Here is a 23005-nt window from a genome sequence, read left to right as displayed (position 1 = left end):
CACCACTGTGATCTGATCATTCTCATCTAGGATGTAGATTGCTTTATGCATGCATTCGAGAGGCATGATGGAGTGGATATCGGTGACGGCCTGTGACTGGGTCTCTTTTTCCAAGGTGCCTGCAACTTCTGGCAGAGACAATTAGTTCATTTTACTTTCTTATTTCGTCTGTTTGCTTTTTAATTTAATGCTGACGAGATGGGAAGTAGCGGGAGCACCAAATGTGTTTCCTTCGAAGCGGATGAGAATGATCAGATCATAGTGGTGAAGGGCATCAGGTTCTCTGGATGAGGGGGGATCTTATAGAAACATATAAAATTATAAAAGGACTGGACAAGCTAGATGCAGGAAAAATGTTCCCAATGTTGGGCGAGTCCAGAACCAGGGGCCACAGTCTTAGAATAAAGGGGAGGTCATTTAAGACTGAGGTGAGAAAAACCTTTTTCACCCAGAAAGTTGTGAATTTATGGAATTCCCTGCCACAGAGGGCAGTGGAGGCCAAGTCACTGGATGGATTTAAGAGAGAGTTAGACACCAGCTTCCTGATGAGCCGTTAGAGAGATTTGTTTGTGATTTAAGATACATGGCTCAGAGGTGCCGATTCGAAACCATGACGAATGAGCTGATAAGGGATAAACTAGTTTCTGGGTTGATTGATCAGAAGCTAAGCACTGAGTTACTGCGGAATCCTGATTTAACCCTTGAGCAAGCAACACATGCCTGTTGTATGTCTAAGTTTGTTGCTCCATTAAGCAAACAGCTTGACTCTGAGAAGAAGACCATAAACCTGATGGTTTTCCACAGACTACAAACACCGACCGATAACAGAACATTTATGACTGAGCCCTCTCAGCCGTCTAATCGGGGATTCGCCAATGAGCCTCCTCAGAGATATCCTAATTGTAACTACTTCCACAACAAGGGGCGAGCTACCTGACCACATTTTCCACTCCATTTGGCAGATTTAAATTTCTAAGAATGCCATTCGGCATTAACTCAGCCAGCTATGATCCAGAAGCGTATCCAGGAGAAACACGACATCCAGAAACGATCTCATGACAAGTCCAGCAAACCACTTAAACCACTACTACCAGCCCAAGTCGTCGGTTTGCAAACTACTGTGGGACATTCCCGTGTAGGTTGCGTTGTTGGCCCATCTGAAGAACCCCAATCTTACCTTGTTGACATCGATGGCGCCTTGTACCGTTGGAGCCTCGAACAATTGATGGTTGTGAAGGAGCCAAGTCAACCACCAGCTGATCCTTTCGCTCCACCTCTACTGTAACAGCCATCTGCTGATGTGTCCACCACCAGTTCCAGCATGTCCCTTACCCCACCACGCCTGGCGGCTATGATTAACAACAATACTACCTCTCCCGCATGCTCCCCCTGTCGGTCACCACGGGTGTCCCCAGCTGCTTTCTCACTTCCGGGTATACCGCCTCCCTCTAACTTTTCTGGCGAAGGGGGAGAGGGCTTGGTCCGTACGCGTTCGGGCCATATTAGTAGACCGCCTGATAGATATGGCGAGTATATTTGAATTCTAGCTGCATGTGTGTTTAACTATATTTGCTCTTTACAGGGAAGGATGTAGATTGGTTATTGCATGTGAACCAATCATAGTAGAATAGCATCACTAACCCCACCTTAATGTATGATTCATACTAACACCCACTTCCTACACTAGTCAGTCTTGGAAGCGGTAACGATGAACTAACAACTAACGACCTGCTGTACCGTTATAATTTGGGTACTGATTAAAGATGATCTTGAACTTCAGATTGTGTAGATTACTTTTTTACACAAGCCATCTTAAATGACCACCTAAACTGTCATTTGGCAATCTAAAAAGCTGCCTAGGTTGCCCAGCTGGAAACATAGATAAAAAGTTAAGTGAGAGCCCTGACATGATTACAATCGAGCCTTTTAAAGTTTATAGATACATGTTAAGGGAATAACATTTAGTGCAAGGTAAGGCCAGCAAAGTCCGATCAAGGATAGTCCGAGGGTCACCAATCAGGTAGATAGTAGTTCAGCGCTGCTCTCTGGTTGTGGTAGGATGATTCAGTTGCCCGATAATAGCTGGGAAGAAACTGCCCCAGAATGTGGAAGTGTACCTATAACTTCTATACCTTTTTGCCTGATGGGAGAGGGGAAAAGAGGGAGTGGCCAGGGTGCAATTCATCCTTGATTACGCTGCTGGCCTTGCCGAGGCAGCGTGAGGTATAAATTGTCAATAGAAGGGAGATTGGGTAGAGTGATGGTCTGGGCTGCGTCCACAATTCACTGCAATTTCTTGCGGTCTTGGAAGGAGCTGTTCCTAAACCAAGCTGTGATGCATCCTGATAAATATCAATACCTGTACTTTATAAGTGCGAGCAGTTGGAAAGTCGTTGGGGTAGGATGCTGGGGAGTGTGGTGAAGGAAAGAGATCAGGGAGTACAAGTATATAGTTCCTTGAACAGGTAGATAGGGTGAGGACAAAGGATCTTGGTGTATTGGCCTTCATTAGTCAGGGGATTGAGTAAAAACGCTGGCACATTATGTTATAGTTGTACAAGACATTGGTGTTAATTGTACATTATGTTAAATTCTGGTCACACTGCTATAGGAAATATATAATTAAGCTGAAAAGAGTGCAGAGAAGATGTAAAAATATGGTTCAAGAATGTTGAGGACCTGAGCTAAAGCGAGAGGTTGGGCAGGCTAGGATTTTATTCTTTAAGGGTGATCTTATAGAAGGGTGTAAAATAGTAAGATTAAACGAGAACTTACCAGTTTGAAGTTTGATCTGTATTTTATGAGGAGTTACGATGAGGGATTACGTGAAGAAGCCCGCCCCAGGATGCATTGCGGCATAACTTCAAAGCAGCGGTGTGGAATCACAGACAGACACGTATTTGAAGTAACATAGTAAAGAATAAAAAGACATCAATTATCAGTTTGATCCATGTAATGAGGGTGGGAGCGGAGGGCACGTAATCCCTCATCGTAACTCCTCATAAAATACAGATCAAACTTCAAACTGGTAAGTTCTCGTTTAATCTTACTATTTTACTTCGGAGTCACGTGAGTGACTTCGTGAAGATTTCAAAGCTCTGTGATTTCAAACCGTGTAACAGCTTATATCACTCGCTGCCGAAGCCTTTGAGGGAGGAAGCGTGTTATCATAATCAACCAATGATTCTGTTTATAGAAAAAAAACCAATGGTATTTTACAATAACACTGAAGAATTTTAAATGCTCCCCTTGGCTAATTTGAATATTTGCAGATTGGAATCTTCCTGCAAATAAAAACAGGTTTTGTCAACAGTTTATAATAATTTATTTCTCTGAACGTTTTACCCCCACTATTCTGCTGTAGCCAGGATGTGGTTTACAGGCACGTCCATTCTTTTGCCGTTGACGTGGAAGCTTCTCCTGTGGGATGACAACTTTATACATGTTAGTTTTATCCCAGGAGCTTTAACCTGCTTGAGCCATTTCAAAAAAGGCTTGTTACCCGACCACAAGGTGTTTTGTGACCAACCCACAAGGCTTTTCATCTCCCTCGCATAATTAGGTTGTGTCTATGTAAGGTAATAGGGTCTTGGCACATACCGTGTTTTCTGGCGGGTAGCCCGTTTTTTATGACTGGATAAAGTGTTCCTGGTCTGGTTTGACCATTCCCTGAACAAATGATAGAGATCTGGTCTGAAGCTGTGAGCATGGTGTCTAGTTGAAAATAGGAGTAGTGACTGGACACTCTGTGCTGCTCCATGTGCCTTTAACATATGTTTTTAGTGCATAGAAGGTTCAGGTTTAGGACTCTGGCTGGTGGGATCCCCTGAAGTGTGGTTAACCACTGTGACATCCCATATATAGGTGTACCTAGTCTAGGGGTTTAGAGTTTTAATACCCTTCAAATTTACCACCAGCCAGTGACCCCATGGCCTGTTGTCCTGTAGCTGTTTTGAAAAAGAACAGGCAGGGCAATTCTAGCTGTGTTGATGGCACTGTAGCCGAATCCTTCATCATGATGAAGGTTCTCCAGGAATTCCAGTTCGTAGTACCTGTATCGGATGAGTAGGTTTTCCCCTTTATCCTTGCAGTACTTCTCTTGATACTGGACAAGTATTGTAGTCCAGTGGATGTTCAAAAGGATGCTGACATGGTGTCGATTATTCAGTATAACAATCCCAGTCCCAGAGGCTTGCGCAGAATCTGCAGCTCAGGAGCTTATTTCTCATGGCACAGTTGATTTGTGCCCGGCTCCGATATTAATAATTCTGGGTACTGGAAAAACACCATCCAAGTTTCAACAGCCATGTCATGGCGTGAAGTGAAACAAGGGCTGCGTAAGTCCGTCAGGTACTATCAAATACCTGAAGCAGAATCCTTTTGTACTGTGCGTTGTTCTCGATTGGTGAGGCAGAAGGGAAAAATACATAGAATTAATTTCACCAATGCAGCGTGAACGCATTTGTCTATCAATATTATAAATACATTCTTGAATGACAACATGACCTATAGGTCAGAAAAGTTAATATATATAGCTGACGATCTTTCTGCTGGAACTATCTGTCCCAGAGAAATTTTTTAATGAGGATTCCACTGGCCCAGGGTCTGGTTTCCCCCCGCGACATACATAGGACATCCCCGAACACCTGGTGATATAGCGTTAATGCAAATAATCGATATCAGTTTCACATTCCATTTTAATTGTCATTGTCAGTGTACAGTACAGCGACAATGAAATGCATTAATATCTGTTGCATCATTTAGCTTAATAGTTTTGTTAACTTTATATGAAAACATCTAATTGATGTAGTCCTTAATATTATGTGACCTGGTGTCTGTCACTGTATTTTTCTTACCGCCCAGGTAAGTTGTTGATAGTCAAATACATCTATGGATATACCATTGCCAAATTGGTTTGACCAACTTCTCATATGATACCGACTTTATGCTGCCATATGGTTAATATAGGCCACCTCCATAGTGTAGTCTATTTATACCCATACATGCAAGTGCTTTAAAACTCATAAAATTCACCCGAACATTTTTTAGATAATTAATGCCCAGTATAAGTGGTAACCCCACCACTGTCTTTCTGATATTACTTCAGTGGGTAACTTCATGAGATGCTCAATGACAACGTATATGTTGTTTTTGATACTAACATCTGAATGATGTAGACAGAAATGGTACCATTTTTTCCCAATTACTCTGTTATTTGTCGAGTAGTTGGTAGTTTGACCATTACTTTGTGCTTGTTTGTGCCAATTCAACTATGTTGTCTCTTGGCATCCTTATAGTTACGTGGACTGAATTAATATGAAAGCCAAGATAGTCCAAGAAAGCGCTCTATATGCTGGTAGGAACCAGACCCACCTACCTCCATGGTTATTGGCGGTTTTGTGTTTTCTGTTTTCTGAGTGCTTTTGTTCTGAGGATGTGCTGGCGACGTTGGGGGGGGGGGCGCATTTTCCAGGGGGTCCGCAGCGGGCCCTGATCTAAAAGATCTTTGGGGATAGTGCGGCCCCAAGCTTTCACCAGTCCCATATTCTAGACATAGACTGGTGGATGCCGTGAGGTGCTGCTGTTAGGGTATCGAAAGTCGTGGTTTGCTCGTCCCTTGGCCTGCCCTCATGATGCCGAAGGTTTTTGATACCTCTTCGATCTCCTTCAGCTTTTTGTTCAGATCTCTCCCAAATAGCAGTGAGTCTGCCTCCGCTGCTGGGCTTTGCTCAAGCCTGCATCTTTGAGATTGAGGGCAGGTGTTTATATTTCCCTTCGGAGAGAGATTATTTAGTTCGAATCTGCTGGTGTTGATCTCTTTATCTCTCCACAGAACAAGCATAGGCTGTGATAGCTGACATCAGGAGCCTTCGGATCCGCTGTAGCTTGAGTTTTTATGCCCGCATAAGGCCCCCCCACAACTTCCAGATTTTGCTGTTTTAGGCTTATTCCCCTTAAGGGCCTCACAGGGGCCTCATAGTTCTCTGGTGCTGTATAGAGGTTTTGCTGGCTGCCATTGTTTTGGCTCCGGCAGTGCTCCAGCCCGTGGGGTTGCTACGAAGCGGTCCACGACACCCAACAGCTGTTCCTGATCCTGCACCTCATGCATACTCCCGATTTTGTCCGCCTGCCCCATTTGCAGACCAGCCCTGCCCTGGTCACCAATGCTAGCCTCCTGCTCCAACCCGTGGTATGAGGGTAGCAAAGGGCAGTGCCTGACTCGACACTGTGGAGGAGGTTGCCTGTCCTGTCTCGCCGGGAGCACTGCTGTTCCCGGTGGACCTTCTCCTCCAGGAGCTGCTAAGTGCAGCTCAGGCGGCTGTCTCTCTCTGCTTTGGTAGAGACATGTCCCCCTCCGACGAATCGGAGACGACCGGCCGTTTGGCTTTCTGGCCGCTTTCCCAGTCCGCCGTGTAGGCTCTGGCGAGACTGGCTTGGCTCGGTCTCAGGGATAGCGAAAACGCTCTGCGAGCGACGCTGCCGCCGGTTGCTGCCCCGCTGGTAGAGTTGGAGCGGGGCAGTTTCTCTTTGCGAGTTTTTTGCGTTGAGTTCCTGAAATCTGTAATAAAAAACAACTGCAAACTCACCTTTCCAATGCCCAAGAGCCGCTCCTGCAGCTCAGGCGGCTGTCTCTCCCCCTCCTGGGTGGAGAGACGTCCCAGTCCGATGTCAGCTCCACCGCCGGGTTTTACACACATCCAGCCCGCTGCTCAGGTGCTAGCGGGCTGGCTCGGTCGCGGTGTCGGGTTTGCGGACCGCCCGCTAAGCGGTCCACCCCTGTTTGCTGCCCAACGACGTCCTTGCGTCGAGCGGGCAGGTGCAGCATTTCCCCCCCCAAGCCCGCAGCAGATGCTGACGGGCTTGATGCAGAGTCGGGAGCGGGGCGCTGATTAGCGGTCCTCGCTCTCTCTCTCTCTGCACTCGGGCTGCTGCTCACCTGCACTCGGGCTGCAGCGCACTCCACGCCAGCACTGCACAGTGGGTCCCCCTAACGGCTCCGCAAATGTCGGAAGCCTCCTCCCGCCCGCCTGCCTGCCTCACCTGGACAGTACTCGCGAGCGAGCGAGGACTGAGGGGACCCCAACGCAGTGCTAGCGCCGTCTTCCTGCGCTCTCAATGTCGCCCCTGTGGACAGTTTACCGGCACCGGCACAGCTCCCATTCATGGTCCGCCGGCGCTCTCTCTCCCTAGTAGCGTCTTTCCTCCCCTCCCTCGAACGGAAAACTCCTCCCGGAGTCCAAGGGGCCGCTTGCACGCCCTGCGGGAAACAAGCAGACGCAAAGGGGCTGTAACAGTAAAGGTAAGTACTTACCTAAACTTAGATTTTTTCTCGTTTCTTCGGGAGCCCTGACTCCCGGCTGCCGCTTTGCATGCTGAAACGTAATGCCGCAATGCGTCCTGGGGCGGGCTTCTTCACGAAGTCACTCACGTGACTCCGAAGTAAAATCAAGATGGGAATGGATAGGGTGAATGCATAGAGTGTTTTTCCAAGGTACGGGGAGCAAAAACTAGAGGGCATAGGTTTAAAGAAGCAACATTTAAAAGGTACTTAAAAGGGCACATGAATAGGCAGGTAATTGAAGGAAAAATATCACGTGCAAGCAAATGTGCAGTTTAAATTGGTCTCATGGTAGGTGCAGACACCATGGGATGAAGAGCCTGTGTTATATTGTAATGTTCTATGTTCTAAAGGTACAGTACTAATACGATTAGTGTAGATGGGCAAAACATTTTGGCTCTACGAGCCCTCGTATAACTCTAAGACTCTAACAGCTCAGTGAAAAATAGTCGCTGAATAGAATTCTTAGGTTCATCTCATGGGAGCCACAATGCAAAAACTGTTTTGATTATGATAAACCCATACGTAGCCTTAGGGCAGTATAAACAACACAATAATATTAAGGTAGAGGTAAGATCAGATTTTACCAATAAACTACTCACTGAGTATTTATCTTCTATTAGATCAGCAATACGATTTATGTCCACAGGCCTTGGGCATACATCCTTATAAACAGGAAAAAAAGATTAGGTTATATTGAATAGTTAAAAAGAAAGTGTGTTGTAAAAAGGGGTTGCAGCTGGAGAGTTTCAGACTTGCAATAACAAAGATATTTTACCTCCAGGATTTTCAAACTGGTGGGTGATAGGTAATAACAAATAAGGAGAACAAATAGACTGATGAAGCATGATGGGGGTGGGGACGGTGATGGTAAAGAAAGAGGATGGAAGGTGATTAGTGGAACCTGATAAGGGAGGGGTGATTGCAGGCCAAGACATGAAGCAATGGGACAATAACATAACCATTGTCAGTGAAGACTGGTGTCAAACATAATTGCAATATTGCTCCACTATTTTTCTCAATTTCTCTTGCTACAATATTGCATGCCACCTTGAACAAAATTCCCGAGGGAGTGGAGTTAATCGACAGAAGTAATGTGCATTCAGAGGGGGTGACATAACTACGCTTAGTTATCTCACCCTCTGAACACACAGCCCTCCACTCACTGGTTGACAATCCCAACATTGTTATTAAAACGGCTGACCAGGGAGGTGTTGTTGTAGTCTGGTGGGCTGACCTCTACCATACTGAGACAAGGTGCCAGCTCTCGGACATCTCCTCATATCTACCCCTTGACCATGACCCACAGACGAACACCAGACCATCCTCTCCCAAACCGTTTCTGATCTCATTGCCTCGGGCGATCTCCCTTTCACAGCCACCAACCTTATCATTTACCAAACCCGCACTGCCCGCTTCTATCTCCATCCCATGATCCTGAAACAGGACTACCCTGGTAGACCCATCGTCTCTGCCTGCTCTTGCCCCACTGAACTCATCTCCACAAAACTCGATTCCATCCAAGTCCCCCTTGTTTCTTCCCCTAACAGAAACCAATTAATTTCCCTCAATTAATACTCTCCGCCTTCTGGCGGAACTTGTCTTCACTCTTCGTTCTCTTTTAACTCCTCAAATTCTCTAAGTTAAAGGTGTAACCGTGGGCACTCACATTGGCCACAGTTATGCCTGGGTTTTTGTAAGTTATGATCAACAGGCCTTATTTCAGGCACACGCTGGCACTATTAACTTCACCACTAACCTCCACCCTGCCCTCAACTTCACCTGGACCATCACCAACATCTCTCTCCCCTTTCTTGATCTCTGACTCCTTCACAGGGTAGACTATTGCCAAATCTACCATAAACCTACCGACTCCCGCAGTTATGTGGACTGCACTCCCTCGCACCCTGCCTCTTACAAATTTCATACTTTCAATTCTTCCGTCTTCGCCACATCTGTTCCCAAGATGAGACTTTCCATTTTAGGACATTAGGGATGTCCTCTTTCTTTAGTAAATGTAGTGTACCGCCTTCTGTCACAGATGGATCCCTCACCCCTGTCCCGTCTGTGTCCCATAGTTCTGCTCTTGCCCCTTCCCCCAGACAGAACAAGAATCCCTGGTTCCCCTGGTCTTCATCTCTCACCCCACCAGCCGCGGTATCCTCCAACATTTCCGTTCCTCCAACGTGATCCCACCACCAGTCACATCTTTCCATCTCCACCTCTTTCCACCTTCCAGAGAAATTGCTCCCTCTGCAACTCCTTGGTTCACTCGTCCCTTCCCACCCAAACTACCCCCTTTCTAGGTACTTTCCCCTGCAACCACAGGAGATGTAACACCTGTCCCTATGCCTCAGTCCTTGACCTGTGCAATCCTTCCAGGTGAGACAGAGGCTCACATGCATTTCCACTAACCATATCTATTGCATCGTTGTTTCCAATGTGGCCTCCTGTACATTGGCGAGACCAAGCATAGACTCAGCGACAAGAATATAAAGCAGGACAGTAAAAGCTCCTTTAGGTATGTGAAGAGGAAAAAAAATAGTTAAGACCAAAGTTGGACCTTTGAAGACCTAAAAAGGTAAATTTATTATGAGGAATAAGCAAATTACAGATGAGTTGAACAGGTACTTTGGATCTGTCTTCACTAAGGACACAAACAATCTTCCTGATATAGTAGTGGCCAGAGGATCTGGGGTGACAGAGGAACTGAAGGAAATCTACATTAGGCAGGAAATGGTGCTGGATAGACTGATGGGACTGAAGGCTGATAAATCCCCAGGGCCTGATGGTCTGCATCCCAGGATACTTAAGGAAGTGGGTCTAGAAATTGTGGATACATTGGTGATAATTTTCCAATGTTCTATAGACTCAGGATCAGTTCCTGTTGATTGGAGGGTAGCTAATGTTATCCCACTTTTTAAGAAAGGCTGGAGAGAGAAAACAGGGAATTATAGACCAGTTAGCCTGACATCGGTGGTGGGTAAGATGCTGGAGTCAATTATAAAAGATGAGATAGCCGCACATTTGGATAGCAGTAACAGGATCGGTCCGAGTCAGCATGGATTTACAAAGGGGTAAGATGTAACTAGGAAAATGGACAAGGGAGAGCCAGTGGATGTATTGTACCTGGACTTTCAGAAAGCATTTGATAAGGTCCCACATAGGAGATTAGTGGGCAAAATTAGGGCACATGGTATTGGGGGTAGAGTGCTGACATGGATAGAGAAGTAGTTGGCAGACAGGAAACAAAGAGCAGGGATCAACGGGTCCCTTTCAGAATGGCAGGCAGTGACTAGTGGAGTACCGCAAGGCTCGGTGCTGCAGTGGGACCGCAGCTATTTACCAATATACATCAATGATTTGGATGAAGGGATTCAAAGTAACATTAGCAAATTTGCAGATGACACAAAGCCGGGTAGCAGTGTGAACTGTGAGGAGGATGCTATGAGACTGCAGGATGACTTGAACAGGTTGGGAGAGTGGGCAGATGCATGGCAGATGAAGTTTAATGTGGATAAATGTAATGTTGTCCACTTTGGTATCAAAAACAGGAAGGCAGATTACTATCTAAATGACATCAAGTTGGGAAAAGGGGAAGTACAACGGGATTTGGGAGTCAGCAAGCAGTGAAGAAAGCGAAAGGCATGTTAGCCTTTATAACAAGAGGAATCAAATATAGGAGCAAAGAGGTCCTTCTGCAGTTGGATAGAGCCCTAGTGAGACCACAACTGGAGTATTGTGTGCAGTTTTGGTCCCCTAATTTGAGGAAGGACATTCTTGCTATTGAGAGAGTGCAGCGTAGGTTTACAAGGTTAATTCCCGGGATGGCGGGACTGTCGTATGCTGAGAGAATGGAGCAGCTGGGCTTGTACACTCTGGAGTTTAGAAGGATGAGAGGGTATCTCATTGAAATATATCAGATTGTTAAGGGCTTGGACATGCTAGAGGCAGGAAACATTTTCCCGATGTTGGGGGAGTCCAGAACCAGGGGCCACAGTTTAAGAATAAGGAGTAAGCCATTTAGAATGGAGACAAGGAAACATTTTTTCTCACAGATAGTGGGAGTCTGTGGAATTCTCTACCTCAGAGCGCGGTGGAGGCAGGTTCTCTGGATGCTTTCAAGAGAGAGCTAGATAGGGCTCTTAAAAATAGTGGAGTCAGGGGATATGGGGAGAAGGGAGGAATGGGGTACTGATTGGGGATGATCAGCCATGATCACATCGAATGGCGATGCTGGCTTGAAGGGCCGAATGGCCTACTCCAGCACCTATTGTCTATTGTTTGCAGAATACTTGCGCTCAGTCTGCCAAGGTCTACTGGACCTTCCAGTTGCTAATAATTTTAACTCCCCTTACCATTCCCATTCCCTATTCGGGGCCTATCCGGGGCCACATGCAAACTGGAGGGACAGCACCTTATATTTCGCGAGCAGCTTACAATCCAACGGTATGAACATTGAATTCTCCAATTTTAGGTAGCCTCTAACTAACCCCCCACAACTCCCCTTTAACTCCCAAACACCCCTCCCCCTTTCTTACTTGCCATGCTTTGCCCTACCTCTCCCCCTCTTCCAGCTTCCTTTACCCCCCCTATAAACAGTCTGAAGAAGCTTCTCAACCTGCAATATCACCTATCCATGTTCTCCAGAGATGCTGGCTGACCCGCTGAGTTACTCCACTCCAGCACATTGTGTCCTTCCAAGTTTGTCTAAACTCTCCTTATAATACCCTCAAATCCGGGCAGCATTCTGGCAAACCTCCTCTGTCTGCACCCTCTCCAAAGCCTCCACATCCTCTCAGTAAAGCGGTGACCAGAACCCAGGAGGGGACAGCACACAGGCAGGAGAGATACAATCGCTGGTGTTATGTGACTTGCCTGCTTCCGTCCCAGGTCACTGTCTCTGATGATGTGCCTCACCACGGGGATGCTGTTATAGACATTCATTGCGATTTTAGCGTTTGTTCCTGCCTCGTCCTTTAGCGCTCGCACTTGCCAGCCGCCAGACACGGCGCATACCCTGCCCGCTCGCATGGTGGGTTGGTGAGGCTGCTGAGCGGGAGCTGTGGGGCCGGGACCGGGGCCTGCGCTTTGTCCCTCTGTCCGCCGCTCTCCGTTGCCAGGTGGTTGCTGCCACCGGTCGCCATGGCAGCGCAACTCGTTGCCATGGAGAGAACGCCATCTTAGGGAAACCGCGCTATGGTGGCCGAGGCGGACGATGCACTGCGATCCTGGCGCTGCAGTCACTTTGCTGTAAACCACGGGCGAGTAGAAACACAGTGTCCCCTCCCCTCCCTCTCTGACTCTCAGTCTGACGAAGGGTCTCCACCCGAAACGTCGCCCATTCCTTCTCTCCAGAACTTCTCTGCCTGACCCGCTGAGTTACTCCAGCGTTTTGTGTCTATCTTCGGAGTTAAATCCAGCATCTGTAAACTGTAGTTCCTTGTTTAAGAAGGAACTGCAGATGCTGGAAAATCGAAGGTGGGCAAAAGTGCTGGAGAAACTCATCGGGTGCAGCAGCATCTATGGAGTGAAGGAAATAGGCAACGTTTCGGGCTGAAACCCTTCTGCAGTTCCTTCCTATCCATGACATTCTTATGGAGCTTTATATGCCCAAGACCTCTACAGATTGCTCAGGGGAGTGCATTTAAGTAAATTTATCGCTTATGTCTGATTCAGCTCTGGTCTTTAGACAAGACTTTGGACAACCAGCATGGGAACAGGCCCTTAGGCTCACCAATGATCACCCGTACACTAACCTACATGCACGGGACAATTTTACCAAAGCCAATTAACCTACAAACCTGCACGTCTGGAGTGTGGGTGAAAACTGGAACACGTGGAGAAAACCCACACGGTCACAGGGAGAACGTATAAACTCCGTACAGACAGCACCGGTAGTCAGGATCGGAGCCGGGTCTCTGGTGCTAGGTAGCAACTCTTCCACTGTCCTGCCAATGGGAAAACATCAAAGGCATACTAGGACAAAAAGTTAGGGATGTTTAGGTCGTGAATTCCAGAACTTCGTCCTTGGCTGTTGAAAGTTTAGCTCCCAGTGGCGGAGCAACTAAATGCAGAGATGATCAGAAGGCCTGTGGAGCAGGATTGGAAGGCCAGTATTGGAGAATGCGGATATTTACATAGAATGCTGAAGAAACTCAATCCCATTTCACCACTCTTAATATTAGGGTCACATATTCTGGCTGTGTTGATTGGTGTGGGCAGGTTCGGATGAAGGGACTGTGTCCACACTGGATGACACTATGACTCCCCAGTGCCCTAGTCTGGTGCGCACATATTTCTACAACTACTCCACCCCCAATGTCAAACTAAATGCACTAACAGGGAGACCTGATAGAAGTATAGAAAATTATGGCATAGATAGAGTAGACAGACAGAACCATTTTCTGAGAGTGGAAGTGTCAAAGACGGAAGGATATAGATTCAAGGTGAGACCGAGTAATGGGTTCCTGGAATGTACTGGGGTGGTGCTGGAAGCAGATATGATTTTGGTGTTTAAGAGGCTTTTAGAGAGGCAACTGGATATACAGGATATTGAGTTATGTGAAACATTATCAGGCAGAGGAGATTAACCTGGCATCATGTTCATTGTGGGTCAAAAGGCCTGTTTCTGTATTGTTCTATGTTCTGTGTATTTGCCTCCATTATTAATTAATTCCAGACAGTCATTACACTCTGCCTACATAACGTACCTCTAGGATTTTCTTTAAATTTCTATGTTCTGTGTTATAAAGGATCTATATCCAAAACATAACTGTTCACTCACAAATGTGGTGGACCTATTGTACATAGAAAAACATAGTAACATAGAATATTTTAGGCCATTCGGCCCTTCGAGCCTGCAATTAAATATGAACTCAGTATCCCGTTGCCTTTTCTCATACCCCCTGATCCCCTTAGCCACAAGGGCCACATCTAACTCCCTCTTAAATATAGCCAATGAACTGGCCTCGACTACCCTCTGCGGCAGAGAGTTCCAGAGATTCACCACTCTCTGTGTGAAAAAAGTTCTTCTCATCTCGGTTTTAAAGGATTTCCCCCTTATCCTTAAGCTGTGACCCCTTGTCCTGGACTTCCCCAACATCCAATCTTCCTGCATCTAGCCTGATAAGAATTTTGTAAGTTTCTATAAGATCCCCATCAATCTCCTAAAGCTAGAGAGTATTTCTATCAGTCTTTCTTCATAAGACAGTCCTGACATCCCAGGAATCAGTATGGTGAACCTTCTCTGCACTCCCTCAATGGCAATAATGTCCTTCCTCAGATTTGGAGACCAAAACTGTACACAATACTCCAGGTGTGGTCTCACCAAGACCCTGTACAACTGCAGTAGAACCTCCCTGCTCCTATACTCAAATCCTTTTGCTATGAAAGCTAACATACCATTCGCTTTCTTCACTGCCTGCTGCACCTGCATGCCTACCTTCAACGACTGGTGTACCATGACACCCAGGTCTCGCTGCATCTCCCCCTTTCCCAATCGGCCACCATTTAGATAATAAATAACTTTCCTGTTTTTGCAAAGATAACCTTGATTTTCCCATTTTACTAATCTGCCAAACATTTTGCCTATGTCACCTTCACTCCTAATCCTCCTCACAGCTTGCCCCCGTCATCCGCAAACTTGGGGTTGCCTTCAATTCCCTCATCCAGATCATTAATATGATTGTAAATAGCTTCCCAGCACTGAGCCTTGCGGTACCCCGCTAGTCACTGCCTGCCATTGTGAAAAGGACCCGTTTACTCCTTCTCTTTGCTTCCTGTTTGCCAGCCAGTTCTCTATCCACATCAATACTGAACCCCCAATGCCGTGTACTTTAAGTTTGTATACTAATCTCTTATGTGGGACCTTGTCGAAAGCCTTCTGGAAGTCCAGATACACCACATCCACTGGTTCTCCCCTATCCACGCTACTAGTTACATCCTCGAAAAATTCTATAAGATTTGTCAGACATGATTTACCTTTCGTAAATCCATGCTGACTTTGTCCAATGATTTCACCACTTTCCAAATGTGCTGCTATCCCATCTTTAATAACTGACTCTAGCAGTTTCCCCACTACCGATGTTAGACTAACTGGTCTGTAATTCCCCATTTTCTCTCTCCCTCCCTTCTTAAAAAGTGGGGTTACATTTGCTACCCGCCAATCTTCAGGAACTACTCCAGAATCTAAAGAGTTTTGAAAAATTATTACTAATGCATCCACTATTTCTGGAGCTACTTCCTTAAGTACTCTGGGATGCAGCCTCTCTGGCCCTGGGGATTTATCGGCCTTTAATCCATTCAATTTACCCAACACCACTTCCCGGCTAACCTGGATTTCACTCAATTCCTCCAACTCCTTTGACCCGCGGTCCCCTGCTATTTCCGGCAAATTATTTATGTCTTCCTTAGTGTAGACGGAACCAAAGTAGTTATTCAATTGGTCCGCTATATCCTTGTTCCCCATGATCAACTCACCTGTTTCTGACTGCAAGGGACCTACATTTGTTTTAACTCTTTCTTTTCACATATCTTAAAAAACTTTTGCAGTCAGTTTTTAGTTCCCTGCCAGGATCTTATATAAACTTACTAAATTCTTTTTCCTCCTCTGGGTCTCTGGATTCCTCCCAGGTCCTCCGGTATGCTGCTTTTTTTCTGGCTAATTTGTACGCATCATCCTTCGATTTGATACTATCCCTGATTTCCCTTGTTATCCACGGATGTACTACCTTCCCTGATTTATTCTTTTGCCAAACTGGGATGAACAATACATCAATATTTTCTTCTAAAATAAGAGAATAGGTTGTTTTTCTGAAAGACTGTTATACGGGTTAGTACCAAAGATAGAGTACATCAGTATAAAAAATACCAGTTTGGCCAACACAAAAGCATTAAAACAATTGGCCATCTGCTCAATGAATGAAAGATCATCAGGATCTTAGCTATTTTCTTCCGTTCACCCATAGCCAATATGAATGAATTACAATGCAGATGCTATTATTTTCCAATTGTGGTCTAATGAATTAGTCATTAGCTGCTAAGTTAATGTTACTTTGTTGTGCTGAAAGTTCTAGGTCCCCTCTCTGCTGATAATGACACAAAATGAATAAAATAACAAGAATTGCAAAGATATGTTGATTTCCATTTTAAACTTCATTTTGTTGTAAATCACACAATCTATTCCGTCATCCAGTGGGTTAGTCATTCAATCACATGGTAATTGATTTTAACTGAACTGGGTCTACTGATTAAATAAAATGCCATTATTTATGTGTTTCACGTGTTTTCTGGTAATAGTCATCCTGCATAAAATCCGGCTCATGAATTTATATTGGCAATTTCCCATGAACCAACTCTACTAGCAGATTTAAACTGGCATTTAAAAGAATGTGGCTACTACTGACAGAAGTAAAATACTGCAGGCACTAGATATCTGAAATAGAACATGAACATAAAACATAGAACAGAACTGCACAGCACAAGAATAGACCCTCCAACCAACAATGCCTGTGCTGAACATCAAGACCAACTCTTATCTGCCTGCACATAATCCATATCCCTCCATTCCCTGCACTTCCATATGCCTATCAAAAAGTCTCTTAAATGCCACTATTGTATACCCCTCAACCACCACCCCCAGCAGTGTGTTCCAGGCACACACCTCCCTCTCTGTAAAAAAAAACTTGCTCCACCCATCTCCTCTGAACTTTGCCTTTCTCCCTTAAAGCTGTACCTTCTAGTATCCAACTTTTCCATCCAATGAAAAATATTCTGAATTTCTACCCTAACTATGCCTCCCATAATGTTATATACTTTAACCCAAGACAATCCAAGTCTGACCAACCTCTCCCTGCAGCTAATACCCCCAAATGCAGGCATCATTCTGTTTTTTTATTTCACCACAAGTAAACCTCCTCTGTCCACTTTCCAAAGACCTCCACATCCTTCCTGCAATGGGACGACCAATATTTGACTACACATAATTTTCCAAATGCGGCCAAACCAGAATTCTATAAAGTTGCATCATGATTTCCAGACACTTATACTCAATACCCTAACCAATGAATACTCACCAGGTCAGGAACCTTAACCTTATATCTTTCTCCACAAGTAATTTCCAGCATATCCCCCTTTATTTTAAATCATCCAAAATCATGGTTTCGGTCAGCACTTCTAACAGCTGTAAAATGGAGACACAATAAACTGCAAATATTCGAATCTCAGCTGGTCTGGCAAAGACCCTACCATTAACTGTTTATTTCATGCCATTGTTCAACTTCCAAAATTGCATCACTTTGCACATTAGTTAAATTCCATCTGCGATTCACTTGCTCATTCACTTGCTCACTTTCCACTTGTTGATGCAAACTTACTAAACATGCCCCTATATTCTCATTCAAATTGTTAATTGTTATGACAAAAAACAGAGGACTCAGCACCAATCCCTGCAAATTGTGTATTGTTTCCTGGTTTTAAATTCTTTTATACACTTTGAATAATGGCGCCAAAAATGGCGGCACCTGCGATTATACTATATGCAAAATGAATTTCACTGTGCCATTGAATCTGTGACAAATAAAGCACTATTGAACCATTGAATTGTTCAGATGTTTGTGCCAGAAGCACTGGTCAGAAGCATTCGTCACACCAGCGGTCGGAAGCAGTGCCACTGTGCTGCTCTCGATTGTCCCCACACCAGAAGTCCCACTACCTGATCGAGCCACATTTCCCACTGTCTCCAGGACAGGAGCACCGACTCAATCCTTGCCAGAGAAATGTGAGGTGCTGCATTTTGGGAAGTTTAACATGGGCAGGACTTACACAATGAATGGCAGGGCTCTGGTGAGTGTTGTAGAGCAGAAGGATCTAGGAGTGCAGATACATAGTTCCTTGAAGGTGGCGTCACAGGTCGATAAGGTGGTCAAAAAGGCATTTGGCACATTGGCCTTCATCAGTCACAGTATTGAGTGGAGAAGGTGGGAGGTCATGTTGCAGTTATATATGACAATGGTGAAGCCGCATTTGGAGTATTGTGTTCAGTTCTGGACACCATGTTACGGGAAAGATGGAAAGGGTACAGAGAAGATTTACGAGGATGTTGCCTGGACTCGAGGGTGTGAGCTATAGGGAGAGGTTGAGTAGGCTGGGACTCTAATCCTTGGAGCACAGGAGTATGAGGGGTGATCTTATAGAGATGTATAAAATCATGAGAGAAATAGATCGGGTAGATGCGTAAAGTCTCTTGCCCTGAGTGGGGGAATTGAGAATCGGAGAACATAGGTTTAAATTGAAGGGGGGAAAGATTTAATAAGAATCTGAGGGGTAACTTTTTCACACAAAGGATTATGGGTGTATAGAACGAGCTGCCAGAGGAGGTAGTTGAGGCTGGGACCATTTCAATGTTTAAGAAACAATTAGAGAGGTACATGGATAGGATAGGTTTGGAAGAATATGGGCCAAATGCAGGCAGGTGGAACTAGTGTAGATGAGTCATGTTGGTTCAGTGTGAGAAAGTTGGGCTGAAAGGCTTGTTTCTATGCTACATGACTATGACTCTATGACTATGAGATGGAGCAGGGGCCCCAATGCCAGCAACACTGAATCCAACTGTCCCTCAGCCCCACCCAGGCTGGGGCAGCTGACACCTGCCAGTCTTTACCTCTGGGGTCACTGACTTGCAGGGTCCTAAACTGTTTCTTTAATATAGGAAATGAATTTCCAAATGGCATGCTCCAAAAAATTCTAACCAAAGTGGTCATTTTAATGATATTGAAATCTAGAAACACTGGTGTCTTTAATTTCTGCAGAAATCAACGGATGCCAACTTTCAAGCAAGTCAAAACTTCCTGGTACATGACACACAGCGACTGTTTTCTCATTTCAATCCATTTGATGGAAATTTTTCAACGAAACAGCCAGCCAGGGTAAATAATAAGAACATAAAAGTATTCAGGAGGGAAGCAGCCATTTTCTTTTGTGCCACAGATTTTCATTACTCTGTGACTCATCTGTTTAATGTGTGATTCAAGTTTAGTTGAGTTGCATTCAAGTAAGATCATAAATGGTATTCGAGTGTGAAAATGTCTTCCAAAGAGGAACAGTTAATTTAGAGTATAAATTCATTACCCATAATATATGCATAAACCTGTTCTTTGTTGTTAGTTCAACGTCAACATGTCAATAAACCTTTATTACCTCTTTTTAACTGGAGATTAACTAGTTTAATTTTATTTTAGGATATGATGTGAATAGCTCTGGCACAGCCAGATTTATAGTCTAAACTTAATTGCCAGCATGATGGTGGTAGCAAACAGTCTCAACATATATCTGTCAGGTTGGTACATGTTTTCTTGGGAAGCATGGGAGTTGATATTGTCCCATTTACGAGGATGTTGCCAGGACCTTTACTAGGAAGTTGTCAAGTCTTTCATGAGGATGTTGTCAGGACTCAAGTGTGTGAGCTATCGGGAGTTGAGCGAGCTAGGACTATATCTTGGACTGGAGGAGGTTGAGAGGTGATCTTAGTATTTTACCCCGAGGAATCAAGAATCAGAATACATAAGTTTAAGGTGAGAGGGGAAAAGATTTAATGGGAATCTGAGCAACATTCAAAGAGGGAATTAGATGTGGCCCTTGTGGCTAAAGGGATCAGGGGATATGGAGAGAAGGCAGGTACAGGATACTGAGTTGGATGATCAGCCATGATCATATTGAATGGTGGTGCAGGCTCGAAGGGCCGAATGGCCTACATCCTGCACCTATTTTCTATGTTTCTATGTTTCTATGAATGGCAACTTTTTCACACAGAGGGTGGTGGGTATATGGAATGACAGCTGGAGGAGGTAGTTGAAGCAGAAATTATAACAACATTTAAAAGACATTTGACCAGGTAAATGAATAGGAAAGATTTAGAGAGATATGGGCCAAACGCAGGCAGGTGGGACTAGTGCTACTGGGGAATATTTGGTTGACATGGGGAAGTGGGACTTTATGATTTCCCTACTTCCTTTAAGTAATATTTATAAAATACATTTAAAATAAATATTGCTGTGTGCAATGTATCTTGTAGATGGTATGCACTGCAGCTACATAGCACTGGTGTCTGAAGAAGTATACGCTTACAGTGAAGAATGGGGTATTTTCCTTGTGTATTGTTTGGACAGGATTGAGAAAAATGCTTTAGTTGTAACTGCATTTCCCTCGACAAATGGAGAATGTTCCATCACACTGCTGACTTATTTCTTACAGATGATGAACCAACTTTGGGAAACCAGGTGAATCATTTACTATGGAATATTCAGCTCTAACTTGTTGTTCTAGCCCCATTATTTATGAAGCAGGCCCAGTTACAACGCCAGAGACCCGGGTTCGATCCTGCTGCTGTACGGAGTTTGTACGTTCTCCCAGTGACCGTGTAGGTTTTCTCCGGGTGCTCTGGTTTCCTCCCACACTCCAAAGACGTTCAGATCTGTAGGTTAATTGGCTTTGGTAGAAATTGTCCCTAGTGTGTAGGTTAGTACTAGTGTAGGGGGATCACTGGTCAGTGTGGACTCAGTGGGCAAAAAGGGCCTGTTTCCACGCTGTATCTCTAAAACTAAAACTATTGGAAACCTCTCTTCTACTTCCCCCATAGACCAGTATGATACTTGACAATGATAATACCATTAGGGAAATAACTAGATTCTTTCTTGTTGGAGGCCTATGCTTTAGATAGACACAAAATGCTGGAGTAAATCAGTGGGCCAGGCAGCATCTCTGGAGAAAATGGATAGGTGACGTTTCGGGTCAGGAACCTTCTTCAGACTAATTGTAGATGGGGGGGGGGGAGAGGAAATGTGGTAGCAGAAAAAGACCAGGACAAATTAGGGCCAGCAACAGATGACCTCAGGCAGGATGGTTCTCTGAAACGCTAATTTGGCTAGGCACAGTGTGATCCTAAGTCTATTAGCCCATTGTGTGACCACCACTAGACAATGTCATAGTCATTCCAGATAATGACTATCTTATTGGAGATGTATGCTGCCTGGCACTTTTGCAGCATGAATGTTTCCCGCAAGGAGTTGGTTGCAAGCATTTACACTATCTTATCATCATCATCTTATGATGTAAGGAAGTTGATGATGGGAAGATTAAGATGGTTGAGCCCAGGACATTGCATATGGAACCACTTACCCCAGTCAGCGGGGTGAGATGTTCAGCCTCTGAGAAAGAAAAATCATCTTCCTTTCGTGTTGAGTATTAGAATAGAATAGAATAGTTTCTTTATTGTCATTGTAACATGGGCCATGTACAACGAAATTTAAAATGTCAGCCAGTCAGTGCAGCATTCAAACATTTCTAAAGCTAACGAAACATCCACGGTAAAATAATAAAGATAAGCAAATAAATAAAAATCACAGACAAAGCACGCATACACACCCAACCCTCCATCCTTCTGTCGATTTCACCGTTACCACAGTCCCTTAGTCTGTATCGCCCCTGCGTTCCTTGGCGGCCACATTTAGTGCTTTTATAGCAGTGGGGTAAAAACTGTTTTGTAGTCTATTTGTCCTTGTCCTTGTGGATCTGTACCGTCTGCCTGACGGCAACAGTTCAAACAGGGAGTGTCCGGGGTGGGAGATGTCCTTTATTATATTCTGGGTTTTTTTGGTGCAGCGGGAACTGTGTAGGTCCTCCAAGGTAAGGAGAGGGCAGCCGACAATCCTCTGGGCGTTGTCAATGGCCCTCTGGAGCGCTTTCCTCTGAGCCACTGTGCAGCTGTTGTACCACACGCATTACTCTCTTCTGGGATATCAACAACAATTTTGTTCGAGCTCCTCAGTGCCAATTGTGCAAAAAGGTGTCCTAATGTCCCACAGCAGGTTCTTTCGCTTTGCCTTTGGAATTCAATTTATTTCCATGTTTGGACAAGGGTATGAAATGGGGTATGAAAGTGTGAGTGAGTGAAGATATTAGTGAGGGCAGTTAAGAGGGTCCTTAGAAAGGCACATGGATATGCATGATACACATGAGGGAATGGAGGGATATGGATTACTTACAGGCAGAGAATTTGGCATCATATTTGGCTTGGACATTGTAGGCCATAGGGCCTGTTCCAGTGTTGTACTGTTCTATGTATACTGGATGTTCTAGGGTAAAGTGCACTTACCAGCACAGTTAACAACCATTTTATTCACTTTGCCGATGATTGAAAATAGGCTGACAGTGCAGTTATTGACTGGATTCCCATTGGTACGGAACATTTGCATTTTTCAGCTTGAAATTGTGCAATATGGTGCATACTGTAGCGAGTCTTTTAACTTATACTTGAATGCAATATATATGCTTTAAATTGGATTGGAGCGTTTTTGAAAGGGGGGAGGCTGTGCGATCACTGATCACTGGCCTTGGGGGTACCCGGTGAGGGAGTGGAGCAACTAAGTGGGGAGAGTGTGTGGAAGAAGGGTGTCCCCCCTCCCAGGGTAGGAACCTTTTGAAATTTGATGTATTAAAATCATGTTTTAGTGCACTGTAGAAGTATGATTTCAATGTTTTTTGTATGAAGTATTTTTAAGAGGTAACTTTTTAAGGGGTAACTTTATCCACACAAAGGGTGATGGGTGTATGGAACAAGCTGCCAGAGGAGGTAGTTGAGGCAGGGACCATCCCAACATTTAAGAAAAA

General features: G+C 44.8%; 1 protein-coding gene across 1 annotated transcript in view; it reads right to left on the bottom strand.

The window, feature by feature from the left end:
• Positions 1-12481, bottom strand: part of LOC129709149 (cilia- and flagella-associated protein 69-like) — a 109979-nt gene extending 97498 nt beyond the window's left edge. Inside the window, exons 1-2 of the mRNA XM_055655301.1 lie at positions 12218-12481; positions 7942-8004 (exon numbers count right to left, since the gene is read on the bottom strand). Of these exons, the coding sequence (XP_055511276.1) occupies positions 7942-8004; positions 12218-12373 (219 nt within the window). The 5' untranslated portion in view covers positions 12374-12481. The remainder of the gene's footprint in view (positions 1-7941; positions 8005-12217) is intronic.
• Positions 12482-23005: the final 10524 nt, after the last annotated feature.

The sequence above is a fragment of the Leucoraja erinacea genome, chromosome 2 (genome assembly GCF_028641065.1).
Source record: "Leucoraja erinacea ecotype New England chromosome 2, Leri_hhj_1, whole genome shotgun sequence".
Classification (NCBI taxonomy): domain Eukaryota; kingdom Metazoa; phylum Chordata; class Chondrichthyes; order Rajiformes; family Rajidae; genus Leucoraja; species Leucoraja erinaceus.
The sequence above is the reverse complement of the archived record's forward strand: the minus strand, read 5'-3'. Positions and strand labels throughout refer to the sequence as shown.